Here is a 15896-nt window from a genome sequence, read left to right as displayed (position 1 = left end):
AATTTAAATGGGTCCAACGTGTTTCTTCTATGGTGTATACAACATGATGATGCTACACTTTTTCAAAAAAGTTAAAGCAGTTGGCCCATCTCACACATTGGTGGCATATTTCTTGGATAGGCCACTAATATCAGTGGGACCCACACCTATGTCTACTATGGGCCCTCAAAGTTAAGGAGAGTGCACCGTGAACGCGTGGCCACCGTCCATTCACTTCTAAGGTAATTCTGAAAAGAGACAAGCGCAGGTCTATTTCTGGAACTCCCATAGAGGTGAACAGAGAGGTGGTGCACTTCTATAGGAGTTCTGGACACTGTTGAGCGCTCTAGCTTAGTTTTTTTTGGAACTCCCATAGAAGTGGATAAAGAGCACATCACGCATGCATGGTGCACTCTCCGTCTACTTTGGAGGCCCTGTTCTAGAGATAAGTGCAGATTCCACCTATCTGACATTGGTGGTTCATCCTAGCGATGTGCCATCAATATCTAAGATGGGCCAACCCCTTAAAGTGGTCACCTAAAACCTGAGTGTTATGGTTGAAATATTTGTAATAGGAACATTAATAAAAAGAAACCAAAATATGAAAATTTCATCAGACAAAACATAAACACAGATAAATTGAGGCTCTAAAATATGATAGATACCATTAGTAACCTAATATGTCTGTTCTATGCATGGTTTGATTTTACATTTTGTATAGTTTTTATTATATCAGACTAACGTTTTACATATGACTAAAGCCTCATAGTCTGTAGCCCACACTTACCTCATTGGGCTTCATATATTTCTGTATATCTACACGCCTGTATCACTCTAGGTTTACTTTATTCTAGTGTCTGCAAGTGCATTTTGTGCAAATTAAACATGAGAAGTCAATATTAATGTAATGATGCATCTCATAGGCTTCTAACATCTTCTTTACAGCTATTATTACATTATTCATGTGCGGCTCTCCTTGTTGACTTCAGTTTGATGAAGCTTGAGTTACAACAGAGGAGGCAACTAGAGATGAGCGGATTTCCCAATTTTCGCTCTACATCCAATTCACTAGAATCAGAAGTGAGATTCATTTTAGTCCGAAAAAATTCAACCTACATTGAAAGTGTCCCAGTTGCCCCGAATCACATTCTGGAGTCTCCTAGGACTGTCTCCAATGCCTTTCAAGCTGTTTATCGCTAAGACCGTATTAGTTATGTCAGAGTGACAGCAAGATATGAGTGTGGATAAACGTAGAGTAACCGGTGGTAACAAACAACCTGTTTAAAAAAACAGTCCAAATATGATCCCTTTTTGGTGGTAGATGCTTTCTTCTCTGTCTTCTGATCTGTAAAATGCTGGCATCCATTTTGATCTAGAATCTATTGGGAAATTTGTAAGAAATCAGATTTGTGTAGAATCGATTCACTTCTTTTACTACTATCATTTACATTAAAAATGACTTAACACAACTGGCCTAAAAAAACAACGTAAACTAAGGCTACGTGCAATCGCATCAGGAGTGCCCTCAAGGTGTGTCCTACTTTTTGCGCAAGGGTGGAGAACCACTGGGTAAGAAATATTCCCGTCGGGGAGGTCACTGGTGAACAGAGCTCTGGATACAACTAGCAAAATGCAAATATGTACATAACCTTAACATTGCGGCTCTGGCTGCGAAGCAAAATGGTTGCACCTCTGACAACTTGAACCAACCAGATGAATATTGCTATTATAATCAGACTTCTTTGTTATATCCAACCTGTATGGAACAAGTGAAGGAACTGTAGAGCTAGGCAGACCACAAACATTAAAAATGAACCCTATCGTACTGGTCATGACCTCAGCTCAATGCTCAACTACATGCCATAGCTCGATGGTTTCAACAATCTCCAATCGATCCAGCTGCTTCAGACTGGTTGCAGTCCACATCTTTGAAATGTCTTTCACCCTTAGGCAAATAAACTCCTTTGGTTTGCCACCAACGCTGTCTGACTCTCTCTCCTTTTAGCTCTCTTTTTCCGTTGCCTAATTTTCCAGCACAGCGCACTGGAGCACACCAGAAGAAGTCCGGAAGAGAGTAGGACCAGCCCAAACACAGAGATAATGGATCCATGAGAGTTAAAACTATACGCCACCGCTGTGACCACAATGCCTGCTATTAGTATAACCACTCCGAAAGGGATAGTGCAACGGTAGCAAGACAGCTCTGCTCCACCTGTTGCTGCAGTCAGTTGGGTCTCATTGACTCTTGGAATAGTTGTAATCACACAGTCATTGGCACGTTTCTCCATCATCATAGGGTCTGAAGACTTTGGAGACCCCAAAAGTATATCTTTGATCGGCTGCTCCATCATTTTTCTTCCATCAAGTTTTAGATTATACTTTAGACAAGTTCCTTATTGGGTCCAAATCTCTTTAAACTGTAAAAAAATGAAGACATGCTGTTAAAAATAACATATAAATAACATACAAAGCAACCTGAAGGCTATGGACACGTTTGGGGCAATTTATTTTATGCTTGCATTTTACAGATTTTGAGCTAATAATATTTTTTTCAATTGTTTTTTATTAAAAACTTTCAGTCCTTTTTGTGACTTAAATATCAATCTATATGAACAATGTCCCTACTGAGTTTTGTCAGCTGATCGCTCATGTAAAGCCTTATCTCTGATCTCCTGACCTCATAAACACTATTTTAACCATACTCTTAACAGTTTTATAAGACTGTAGATATAATGAGTGTTTATGAGGTCAGGATATCAGAAATGAGCCTTCATATGAGCCATCAACTGATGATACTGAGATGTGATACTCTGTAAACAGACAGATTTTTAACCCTTTGTATGTCAAAAATGGCTGAACATTTTTAATAAAGGCTCAATTGAAAACAATTTTTTTTTAGCCCAAAATGAGTAATAAGCAATCATAAAAATAAATTGCCCTGAAGGTATCCATAGCCTTTAAAGTTCATCTTTCAGCAGTTGTGACCATGCTAAACTGCTGACAGCACTAGGCAAATACCATGGAGTCTTTATCAGGATTGGTGTGAATATGAACTTTCATTCTACCATATTGTTTGGATTGGAGGCAGAGCTTCACTGTGAAGTGCTCTCTGCATTGAGCTGCTTCACAGCCTCCCCCATCTGCTCTGAGTGACAGCTGTACTGGCCTCCTGGTTGGCTGCTACAGCTGTCATTCAGAGAAGAGGGGAGGGGCTGTGAAGCCCCACCTCCATTGCACCAAAGAAGCAGAGTCTGGCAAAATAAAACTTCATATCCTTACCACTCCTAATAATAAACACTCCACAAAATATGTTTGTCCTGCTTTCCTCAGCCCCTAGCGCTGTCAGCAATTTTGCATGGTCAAAGCTATTTACTTTTATCAACCAATTAATAGGTGTCATTGTGAGATATTATAGAGACCTGCTCTATAAAGCCGGCATTCAAGACCAATAACAACCTAGAAAACCCTTTGAGGCACCTACGTTTAATGGGTCAAACTGTTCCTCTCATACATTTTTATTTGTTTACTCATCCCAAATATTATCCTTTCTTAGAACTCTACATTGAGCAATTCCTCTGATATTCCTCATAGAAATGTATAGGGAAAAAAAAGACAAATGGGAGTTAACATTCAGCACTGACTGGATAGTGTTAGGCTACTTTCACACTTGCGTCGTTGTTTTCCTCTGCCGAATCTCGATACCGAATCTCGATACTGTAAAAAAAAAAATTCTGTTTGGTCCTCATTCATTCTGAATGGAAAGAGATATCTTCCGTTCCGGCAGCAGTCCGTTTTGTGATGGGAAACAAAACCACTGCAAGCTGGGGTTTTATGTCCAATCATAAAAATAGAAGAAAAAAAAAGACCCGGCACTGAAAACACTGTAAGGTTACTTTCACACTCGCGTTTTGGCTTTCCGTTTGTGAAATCCGTTTAGGGCTCTCACAAGCGATCCAAAACGGATCAGTATGCATTCTGAATGGAAAAGGATTCGCTCAGTTTGCATCAGTTCAGTCTCCATTCCGCTTTGGAGACGGACACCAAAACGCTGCTTGAAAGTCAATGGAGGACGGATCCGTTTTCTACTGTGCCAGATTGTGTCAGTGAAAACGGATCCGTCCCCATTGACTTGCATTGTGTGCCAGGACTGATCCGTTTTCACTGACACAATCTGGCACAATAGAAAACGGATCTGTCCTCTATTGACTTTCACTGGTGTTCAAGACGGATCCGTCTTGGCTACGTTAAAGATAATACAAACGGATCCGTGCTGAACGGATGCAGACGGTTGTATTATCTGAACGGATCCGCACAAAACGCGAGTGTGAAAGTAGCCTGGTGACGGATCTTTTTTTTTTTTTTTTTTTAGAAGCCTATCCGTCACCCATTGAATTTCAATGTTTTATAGCGACGGATCCGTTTTTTTTCCGTTTTGACTTCACACAACCGCATCCTAACTGAATGGATGCATTCTGATGTGCAAAATCAAAACGGATCCGTTTAGTTACGGTATTGAGATCCTCTGCCGGATCTCAATACCAGAATTAACAACGCAAGTGTGAAAGTAGCCGTGGACTGTGTTGGGACACACAGCAAGCTGTATTGCCAAATTATTGATAAATGTCCAGGAAGAAGATAAGAGGAACAGCAAGGCAAGTATAAGCTGTTTTTACTCAACCAGACATATCAGAAGTGGTGACAGGTCCTCTTTGATAACATTCATGCATAAACCAGTGGGAATCATTTTTGGTGAATGCCTCCAGCCGGGTAAGCAACGCAGGTTTCCTCTTTGTGCTTACTAAACATTACACGTGCCAAACGGGAGACCTGCTTATTAGCAGATCCAGCAGTGACTAGAGTAAAACGTTTTTCTAAATGCATGCCTAAAGTACATGTAAGCCAACTTTCACATCCGCGCTTTCCCTTTCTGCTATTGAGATCCGTCATGGGATCTTAATACTGGAGGAAAAACGCTTCAGTTTTGTCCCCGTTCATTGTCAATGGGGACAAAACTGAATGGAACGGAGTGCTCCAGAATGCATTCTGTTCCGTTTGGTTGCGTTCCCATACCGAACAGAAAAACGGTGCAAGAAGCGTTTTTCTGAGTGCGTCCCGGGATGCAAGGCCGATGTAAGTCAATGGGGACCGATCAGTTTTCTCTGACTCAAAAGAAAAACGGATCTGGCACCCATTGACTTACAATGGTTTTAGAGACGCATCCGTCATGGTTATTTTCGAGATAATACAACCGGTTGTGTTATCATGACGGAAGCGTTTTTGCTGATCCATGACGGATCCAGCAACAACGCAAGCATGAAAGTAGCCTAATGGTTCTTCTCCCCATGGCAGATAGAATTAACATATCCAATGTTTCCTTTGTCGGTGCAATGAGAGAACTTACACCATTGCAAAATAGAAACAAGATCATGTTACAAAGTGATTTTCTTCTTATTTTATGATGAGACAGTTTGGTAAATAGGTCTAGAACAGGGGTCAGCAACCTCCGGCACTCCAGGTGTTGTGAGACGACATCTCCCATCATGCACACTTGCTTGGCTGCTCTCGAAACTCCCACACAAGTGGAAAGAGCATGCTGGGAGTTGTCGTTTCACCACAGCTGGAGTGCCGAAAGTTGCTGATCCCTAGATAAAGTGAATCCTCTCCATACCCATATTCATGTTCACACCTCGCTCATATTTCATCCATGCCTTCTCCTTTCGTGGATGTGTCTTTTTTTTTTTAACCTGTGCAACTATGCGCAATTCATGTTTAAGGCTACTTTCACACTAGCGGCACGGACCTCCGGCAGGCTGTTTCGTCGGGTGAACAAGCTGCCAGATCCGTCCTGCCGCTAGTGACCGCGTGCCCCCGGACTGCCGCTCCGTCCCCATTGACTATAATGGGGGCAGGGGCAGAGTTCCGGCGGAGGCACGGCAGCGCACGGTGAGAGGCTGCAGGAATAAATGTCGGACATGTCGCCGTGCGCTGCCGTGCATCTGCCGGAACTCCGCCCCCGCCCCCGTTATAGTCAATGGGGACGGAGCGGCAGTCCGGGGGCACACGGTCACTAGCGGCAGGACGGGTCCGACAGGCTGTTTACCCGACGGAACAGCCTGCTGGAGGTCCGTGCCGCTAGTGTGAAAGTAGCCTAACAGATACATGATCCATGCCATATTGACAATAAGAAGGTTTTCAGGGCAAATGTGGAAAAGCAGGGCTTCACTCATGATAACAATGATAACTGTTAGAGTCACTTTAATAAGTGCACTTTCACACTTGTTTTGTGCGTAATGTAAAAGTTATTCGTAAATGGCACCTGTCAGTAGAAGCATGCAGACTTCTGACAGGCACCATGAAATACTGACAGGCTCCATCATCATCGAAGAACTGCTGGATGTTTTACGCTCGAATGCTGCAGCATTTCAGGGAAAACATAAGGGGAAGATTTACTACATTAAATGAGCCAGAATTTTCGCTGGATTTATTGTTTTAAGGCACTTTTAGTGTTTATAGACACTTTAGTAAATTCTCTAGAAATCTGAATTTATAAAATTCCACCAAAAATATGTGAATTTTAGATGAGCGAATTGAAATTGGACTATTTGATGAGCTATAATTGTTCTAAAGAGAGAACTTTTCAAACAATTCGCGTAGAATCGATTCGGAGTCCAATCTAATTTTTTGGCTCATTCGTACCCGAAACATTTTTTAGGAATATTGCTCATGTCTAATATTATTGATTGCACGCTATAATTTTATTTATTTTAAAAAATCTGGACGATAGTAAGCCAACCCCGAGCTGGTATACATTATTTATTTATTTTTATTTATTTATTTTATGCATTTATATAGCGCTACTATATTCCTCAGCGCTTTACAGACATTAGCATCCAACTGTCCCCAATGGGGCTCACAATCTAAGGCCCCTATCAGTAGGTCTTTGGAGTGTGGGAGGAAACCGGAGGAAACCCACGAAAACACGGGGAGAACATACAAACTCCATGCAGATGTTGTCCTTGGTCGGATTCGAATCTAGGACCCCAGCGCTAACCACTGAGCCACCATGCATAGTGTCAAGATACACCACGTGCCAAAACTACTGTGATAAATCACATTCCTTGGCTGCCTTATATAGGAATAAGTAAACCCATATATTTTTTTTTTTTAGAAAAGGACAGGTATAGGAAGACGTGTCGGCTGGGATTCCTCCCCCGGCTCCAGGTCTTTCCCTATTTGTATATACTGTAGATGAGCCATGTGCATGTAATGAACCTGTCTCTGTCTTATGCTGCCCATCAACCACTAACCGTATAGAGCCACAGTGATTTTTTAAAGGAATCCAGAACTGATGTAGCTGGAAATGACGTTAGAGTATATGTTACAATACTAATAATACCCTATAAAGAGTCAACCGATTAAGTATTGCTATAATTTGCACAACAGGGGTACAAATATAGACTTTACCAAAATATACAGATGCAAAAAAAGACGTAAACTTAGGGTCTACATATTCCTGGATTTATTGATTCAGCCCATGTAAGACTTACAGCATGTAGAATCATTTCACTTTCCCATGTAGCAGAGCTGAAATTGTAATCTTTATTTAAGGAAAGGGGTATAAACTATTTCATTCTTTGGAATCATTTTAACTTTATTTTAGGATTCATTTACTGGATCCTTCAAGGAATATGATTACTATACATTTCTAAAATGTTTGGATCTAAGTGAAGTTTTTTATTTTTTTTCTCAAATGGATCTAAATGTGTATTGTGAAAATATATCGCACATATGGATCTGGATAAGCATTGACTACATTGTTCTTTTTTAGTAGTGTTGAGCGAACTTCTGTTTTAAGTTCGGCGTCTAAAGTTCGGCTTCCGGTTAGCGGAGAATCCCGATATGGATTCCGAATTCCGTTGTGGTCCGTGGTAGTGGAATCAATAATGGCCGATTATTGATTCCGCTACCACGGACCACGACGGAATTCGGAATCCATATCGGGATTCTCCGCTAACCGGAAGCCGAACTTTAGACGCCGAACTTAAAACAGAAGTTCCCTCAACACTATTTTTTAGTACAAAATAATGTAACCTGTCAAGTCAATACTTTTTTGTCATTTTTTGGCAGCATATAAACTTATAGGAACATCACACGAACATCTGTATAAGCCTGATGTATATCCCCAGTGGGGTTGTAATACCCGAAAGTACCTGTAATGTATTAATGATTATTAGTACCAATTAACTGTGCCCCAAGATAAAAAAAAACATTGCCAAACTGACACATCTACAGAGATACACCGTGATATATATGTCTGAACAATGATATTTAGTGTAAAATACTGAACCTCTGTATCAAAGCAAAATGAGATGCAATATTCACACAGATATTAGGAATCATTTCAAGAACACATAACTGGAAAAAAAAAATTAACCTCTTGATACTTCCCATATTGTTGTTTTAATGTCCTTTAATATCGGAGAGGTAGATAATAGATAGATAATAGATAGATAATAGATAGATATGAGAGAGATAGATAGATAGATAGATAGATAGATATGAGATAGATAGATAGATAGAAGATAGATATGATATAGATAGAGAGATAGATAGATAGATAGATAGATAGATAGATATGAGATAGATAGATAGATAGATATGAGATAGATATGGGATAGATAGATAGATAGATAGATAGATAGATAGATAGATAGATAGATAGATAGATAGATAGATAGATAGAAGATAGATAGATAGATAGATAGAAGATAGATATGATATAGATAGATAGAAAGATAGATAGATAGATAATAGATAGATAGATAGATAGATAGATAGATAGATAGATAGATAATAGATAGATAGAAAGATAGATAGAAGATAGATATGATATAGATAGATAGATAGATAGATAGATAGATAGATAGATAGATAGATAATAGATAGATAGATAGATAGATAATAGATAGATAGAAAGATAGATAATAGATGATAGATAGATAGATAGATAGATAGATAGATAGATAGATAGATAGATAGATAGATAGAAGATAGATATGATATAGATAGAGAGATAGAGAGATATATAGATAGATAGATAGATAGATAGATAGATAGATAGATAGATATTAGACAGATAGATAGATAGATAGATAGATAGATATTAGACAGATAGATATGATAGAGACAGATGGATATCTATCTATCTATCTATCTATCTATCTATTTCTGTATGTAACTATCTTAGCAGCATTACTACTCAGTCCTACTAATTAGTTAGGCTACTTTCACACTCGCGTTTTGTGCGGATCCGTCTTGTATCTGCACAGACGGATCCGCACCGATAATGCAAACGCTTGTATCCATTCATAACGGATCCGTTTGCATTATTAAAAAAAAAAAAAGTCTAAGTCAAAACGGATCCATCTTGACTCACATTATAAATCAATGAGGGGACGGATCCGTTTTTAATTGCACCATATTGTGTCAGTGAAAAACGGATCCGTCCCCATTGACTTACATTGTAAGTCTAGACGGATCCGTTTGGCTCCGCATAGTCAGACGGTCACCAAAACGCTGCAAGCTGCGTTTTAGCGACCGTCTAAAAAAACGTAACGGAGACCAAACGCAGCCAAAGTGATGTATTCTGAAAGGATCCTTATCCATTCAGAATACATTGGGGCTGAACTGATCTGTTTTAGGCCGCTTGTGCGAGCCCTGGAAAAACGGATCTCACAAGCGGACCCGGAAACGCCAGTGTGAAAGCCGCCTAACAAAAAAAATCATATTTAACTATATTTCCTGCAATTTGTAGCCAAAGAATCCTATAAAAAGGATAGAAAATGCCACCTGGAAACCCACCTAAGCTCAATCAGCAGTTTCATACCCAGGCTCGTTTTTTTCGGTAACATCTAGAATAACGATGATAATTAGTTACTTTCATACAGTATCAATTTGGAGTTTTACATTTTATGAATGTTCCAAAATTAACCCATTCAACCAGACCAGTCCAGAACACTTGCACTGCTTTCAGCCTGGAGAAACATGAAATGATATCTGAAATCTTACATATAATATATATTATCCCTTTGCATGATGTATATAAATCTATACCTGCTATGTTATTGTCAATACAATGTAACAATAGGAATAGATAAAACACATCATTGACAGAGGCATTTTAGCAGAAGTCCTGCAGTAATGATTCCACAAGGCGTCCGCGGAGCTCGGTGCCAGCGCTCCTTTAAGCCAAGAGATGTGTAACAATTCAGATTTACAAGCAAGCATTAAAATTTGAACCCACCGTGAAAATCTGTAATCCATGGTATGACAAATCCCGAAGGGTTTCGAGTCAACAAAACATGTATTTTGTCTCGATCCAGTTTGTGCTCAGCAGGAACACGGAGAGGAAATGCTGTGTGCCTGTGGCTGGGAATACCAGTCTGCAGCTTGAGGCTGACTTACAGATGACACATAGTTAGCGCTGAGGTTTTCTATGGAAAGAAAAAAAAAAAGGGACACGAATCAGAAGAGACTGAATAGGCGTTTGTTTGCAATTATTACTGGGCCGTGCTGAGGAGAAAGGGGCCAGGCTCCAGGGGGGAAATCTCTGCCTTTTGCACCTCTGTGGAGATTTTATTTCTTGGCAGCAAGGTCTTCTTCTGACCTCTTGGTCACCTATTTGGTGGAATTAACTAATGAAGAGACTGCAAATTAAAGGATCAGGATGCAAACTTGCAATAACTTAACCAAAGTCTGTAGAGATAAAACTTTCTGGATGAATGATATCATACAAGGGTGTGTATACCAGAGCGGCGGACCCTGTGACTGTCATTGGCCCTTTGGAGAGAGCCTTGGCTGGCTCAATTCCTCCTTAGGAGCTGCACTGTTAACAAACCAGGGGGTTTGGGGATTAGCCCATGGGTCATATCATAAAAGGAAATACCAGGTACCCAGAACTATATTTTGGTTTTGACTATGGGTGCCTTTCATTACTATTTAAATAGGACCTGTCGCCACTCCTGACCTGCCTGTTTCAATAGCTTCGAGCGTTCCCCATGTAATAACAATTCTGGAACATCTATTCTTATGGCTCTATGTTGTGCCATTCCTTTATTATTTCTACTAGATGTTATGAATGAATTGCTAGCAGTCTGCAGTAAGGATACAGAGGGGAGGTAACCAGTTGGGGGTGTGTACCTGCACAGACTGACTATCCAATCAGTGCTGCCATTCCTTTATTATGTCTACTCGAAGTTATGAATGAAGTGCTAGCAGTCTGCAGTAAGGATACAGAGGGGAGGTAACCAGTTGGGGGGGTGTACCTGCACAGTCTGACTCTATCCAATCAGTGCTGCCATTCCTTTATTATGTCTACTCGAAGTTATGAATGAAGTGCTAGCAGTCTGCAGTAAGGGTACAGAGGGGAGGTAACCAGTTGGGGGGTGTACCTGCACAGACTGACTCTATCCAATCAGTGCTGCCATTCCTTTATTATGTCTACTCGAAGTTATGCATGAGGGTACAGAGGGGAGGTAACCAGTTGGGGGGGGTGTACCTGCACAGACTGACTCTATCCAATCAGTGCTGCCATTCCTTTATTATGTCTACTCGAAGTTATGAATGAAGTGCTAGCAGTCTGTAGTAAGGATACAGAGGGGAGGTAACCAGTTGGGGGGGGTGTACCTGCACAGACTGACTTTATCCAATCAGTGCTGCCATTCCTTTATTATGTCTACTCGAAGTTATGAATGAGGGTACAGAGGGGAGGTAACCAGTTGGGGGGGTGTACCTGCACAGACTCACTCTATCCAATCAGTGCTGCCATTCCTTTATTATGTCTACTCGAAGTTATGAATGAAGTGCTAGCAGTCTGTAGTAAGGATACAGAGGGGAGGTAACCAGTTGGGGGGGGTGTACCTGCACAGACTGACTTTATCCAATCAGTGCTGCCATTCCTTTATTATGTCTACTCGAAGTTATGCATGAGGGTACAGAGGGGAGGTAACCAGTTGGGGGGGTGTACCTGCACAGACTGACTCTATCCAATCAGTGCTGCCATTCCTTTATTATGTCTACTCGAAGTTATGAATGAAGTGCTAGCAGTCTGCAGTAAGGATACAGAGGGGAGGTAACCAGTTGGGTGTGTACCTGCACAGACTGACTCTATCCAATCAGTGCTGCCATTCCTTTATTATGTCTACTCGAAGTTATGCATGAGGGTACAGAGGGGAGGTAACCAGTTGGGGGGGTGTACCTGCACAGACTGACTTTATCCAATCAGTGCTGCCATTCCTTTATTATGTCTACTCGAAGTTATGAATGAAGTGCTAGCAGTCTGCAGTAAGGGTACAGAGGGGAGGTAACCAGTTGGGGGGTGTACCTGCACAGACTCACACTATCCAATTAGTGCTGCCATTCCTTTATTATGTCTACTCGAAGTTATGCATGAGGGTACAGAGGGGAGGTAACCAGTTGGGGGGGTGTACCTGCACAGACTGACTTTATCCAATCAGTGCTGCCATTCCTTTATTATGTCTACTCGAAGTTATGAATGAAGTGCTAGCAGTCTGCAGTAAGGATACAGAGGGGAGGTAACCAGTTGGGGGGGGGTGTACCTGCACAGACTGACTTTATCCAATCAGTGCTGCCATTCCTTTATTATGTCTACTCGAAGTTATGAATGAAGTGCTAGCAGTCTGCAGTAAGGATACAGAGGGGAGGTAACCAGTTGGGTGTGTACCTGCACAGACTGACTCTATCCAATCAGTGCTGCCATTGTCAGACTGTGCAGGTACACACCCAACTGGTTACCATAAGAATAGATTCTCCAGAATTGTTATTACATGGGGAATGCATGAAACTATTAAAACAGGCATGTCAGGAGCGGTGACTAGGGATGAGCGAATCGACTTCGGATGAAACATCCGAAGTCGATTAGCATAAAACTTTGGTCCAACACTGTATGAAGCGAGCTCTCCGTACAGTATTAGAATTTATTGGCTCAGATGAGCCAAAGTTATTACTTTGCGAAGTCTCGCGTGACTCCATAGATAAATTTTTGCTGTAAAAAAACATTTCCCGAACTAAGGTTCTGTTCCAAGGTACCCGGGAAATGTTTTTTTTACAGTAAAAATGTATCTATAAAGTTATTACACGAAGTCACGCGAGACTTCGTGTAATAACTTTGTCTCATCTGAGCCAATAGATTCTAATACTGTACCGAGCGCTCGCTTCGTACAGTGTTGGACCAAAGTTTTATGCTAATCGACTTCGGATGTTTCATGCCTGTTTTAATAGCATTCCCAATGTAATAACAATTCTAGAGCATCTATTCTTATGGTAACCAGTTGGGGGGGGGGGGGGGGTCCCTGCACAGACTCACTCTATCCAATCAGTGCTGCCATTGTCAGATTGTGCAGGTACACGCCCCCAACTGGTTACCATAAGAATAGATGCTCCAGAATTGGTATTACATGGGGAATGCATGAAACTATTAACCCCTTCACGCATGATGATGTACAGGTACGTCAATGCGTGACAGGGAAATGTATGGAGCGGGCCTCTGCAGTGAGCCGGCTCCATACGCGCGATCTGCCAGCTGTATGATACAGCCGGCACCCGGCCGCACTGACAGGAAGCGGCAATCGCGTCGCCCCTGCCATTTAAGGCTGATTGCGGCACCTGTGAAGTGATGCGGCTCTATCTTCCTTCCGATCTGAGCCCCCGCAGTGAATTCGCGGGGTTCCGATCGGTTGCCATGGCAGCCTGGACGCTGCTGAAGCGATCCAGGCCTGCCATGGCTTTCTCCATACTGAGCTATGCACGAGGCATAGCGCAGAATGGAGTGTGTAAAAATCCTATTCACTGTAATAGATCTCTATCATGGTGAATAGGAGAGGGGATCAAAAGATCCCATGTACAAGGCCTCTATGGGGGCTAATTGTTGTAAAAAAGTTAAATAAAGTTAAAAAAAATGTAAAAAAAAGACCAATATATTAAAAGTTTGAATCATCCCCCTTTCCCAATTTTACATATAAAAATACATAAACAATAAAAAAAAATAAGCATATTGGGTATCGCCGCATCCGAAAATGTCTGAACTATTAAAATATATATTTTTTAATTCTTGTGCGGTGAACGCAGTAACAGAAAAAAAATTGAATAACGGTGATCAAAACGTTGTATATACTACAAAAATGGCATCAATGAAAAGTACAGTTCGTTATGCAAAAAAACGCAATATAAAAAAGTTCTGGCTGTCAGAATATAGAGATGCAAAGAAAATTTAGATTTTTCTAAAGGTTTTCATATTTTTTTTAAGTAGTAAAACAAAAAAAAACTGTTCAAGTTTGGTATCACTGCATTCATATTGAGCCACAGAATAAGAATGTCAGGTCATTTTTAGTGCAAAGTGAAAACCCCCAAAACCTTGGTGGAATTCAGTTTTTTTTTTCAATTTTGCCACACAAATAATTTTTTTCCTTTTTTCTAATACAAGACATGGTAAATAAAATAGTGGCCTTAAAAAAATGCATCTTGTCCCGCAAAAAATAAGCCCTCATATAGCTATGTGAACGGAAAAATAAAAAAGTTATGGCTTTTGGAACATGAGGAAAAAAAATGTAAACATGAAAATAGACTTCGCGAAGTAATAACTTTGGCTCATCTGAGCCAATACATTCTAATACTGTACGGAGCGCTCGCTTCATACAGTGTTGGACCGAAGTTTTTTGCAAATCGACTTTGGATTTTTCATCCGAAGTTGATTCGCTCATCCCTAGTGTTGACAGGTCCCCTTTAACCTGTCACCTGGTTTGGGGCCATTAAAGCACCAGCAAGCCATTATCCACTTGTGGTTTATGGTCCTAAACCCGCCCATAGCAAAACCCATCTGGGAAAAGAGTCTAGGACTCTCCAGTGGCAGAGACATGCGCAGTGTGTAGATAACCTTGAGGACAGTACAGCTTGCTTCACTGTACATCTCAGTGGCGTACCGCCCATAGAGGCAGACCACGCCATTGCTATGGGGCCCGCGGCACTGGGGGGCCCGGAGCGCAGAGAAGGCCCCGCCCACACTATTTGGCCCCGCCCACTCATGACATGCGGCTATAGCGCTATGCGGCTACTTTTATTCTCAGCCTGAGCCAACTATTATTCCGCCCGGGGGGGGGGCTCATAGAGGACAGTGTGCTTTCCTCCTACACCTACCTACTCCTTCCTAACAACCCCCCCCCCCCCCCCGGGCATTTTGGAGGGCATTAGGCGGGGTTGGATGGATATTAACCCCTCTAACTCCTTGCTGCTAATGCTGAGTGTGCACATAGCCACCAAATGATATTTCACCAACCAGCCAAACCACCCCCCCACACACACACACAAACACATGCGCATATGTGCACACTCAGCATCAGCAGCAAGGAGTTAAAGGGGTTTGGGGTAAGAGAAGTGATGACAAAATGGCGCAGGTAGCAAAGGGGTTAAGATGTGGGGGATGGCTTACGTCCGGCTTTAGCACAGTGGACAGAGGCAGGAGGAGTGATGTGTATGTGGGCTCCTGCCCTGCACTCGCTCAGTTGTGTGGCATACATATTGCACCCTATGTCCACTGTCCTGTGCCCACTCTGCTAAAGCATGGCAAGTGACATGGCCCATCTGTAGGTCATGTATAAATTTATTTAATGGGGGTGTGGCATGGGAGGAGCCAGGTCAGGAAGTGGGAGGGGCCATGGTGGGTAGTGGGCGGAGTTAAGGTGCCCAATTCAGATTTTTGCTATGGGGCCCAGTCATTTCTATGTACGCCCCTGGTACATCTGGCATATGCACACAACATGGCTTCATCTGCGCTATTCATATGTGCCAGATGCACTCGATTCCTCCTGATAAATTTGATTTTCATTTACTATTCTTTGTGGAGA

At 41.7% G+C, this 15896-nt stretch overlaps 1 protein-coding gene across 3 annotated transcripts in view; it reads right to left on the bottom strand.

Annotated features, from left to right (window-relative positions):
• Nucleotides 1-345: 345 nt before the first annotated feature.
• TMEM100 (transmembrane protein 100) overlaps nt 346-15896 on the bottom strand; it is a 115724-nt gene continuing 100173 nt past the window's right edge. For all 3 annotated transcript variants that reach the window (XM_040436914.1, XM_040436915.1, XM_040436916.1), the window contains exons 2-3: nt 10283-10472; nt 346-2396 (exon numbers count right to left, since the gene is read on the bottom strand). In XM_040436914.1, the coding sequence (XP_040292848.1) occupies nt 1926-2330 (405 nt within the window). In that variant the 5' untranslated portion in view covers nt 2331-2396; nt 10283-10472 and the 3' untranslated portion in view covers nt 346-1925. The remainder of the gene's footprint in view (nt 2397-10282; nt 10473-15896) is intronic.

Source organism: Bufo bufo, chromosome 6, assembly GCF_905171765.1.
Source record: "Bufo bufo chromosome 6, aBufBuf1.1, whole genome shotgun sequence".
Classification (NCBI taxonomy): Eukaryota; Metazoa; Chordata; class Amphibia; order Anura; family Bufonidae; genus Bufo; species Bufo bufo.
The sequence above is the reverse complement of the archived record's forward strand: the minus strand, read 5'-3'. Positions and strand labels throughout refer to the sequence as shown.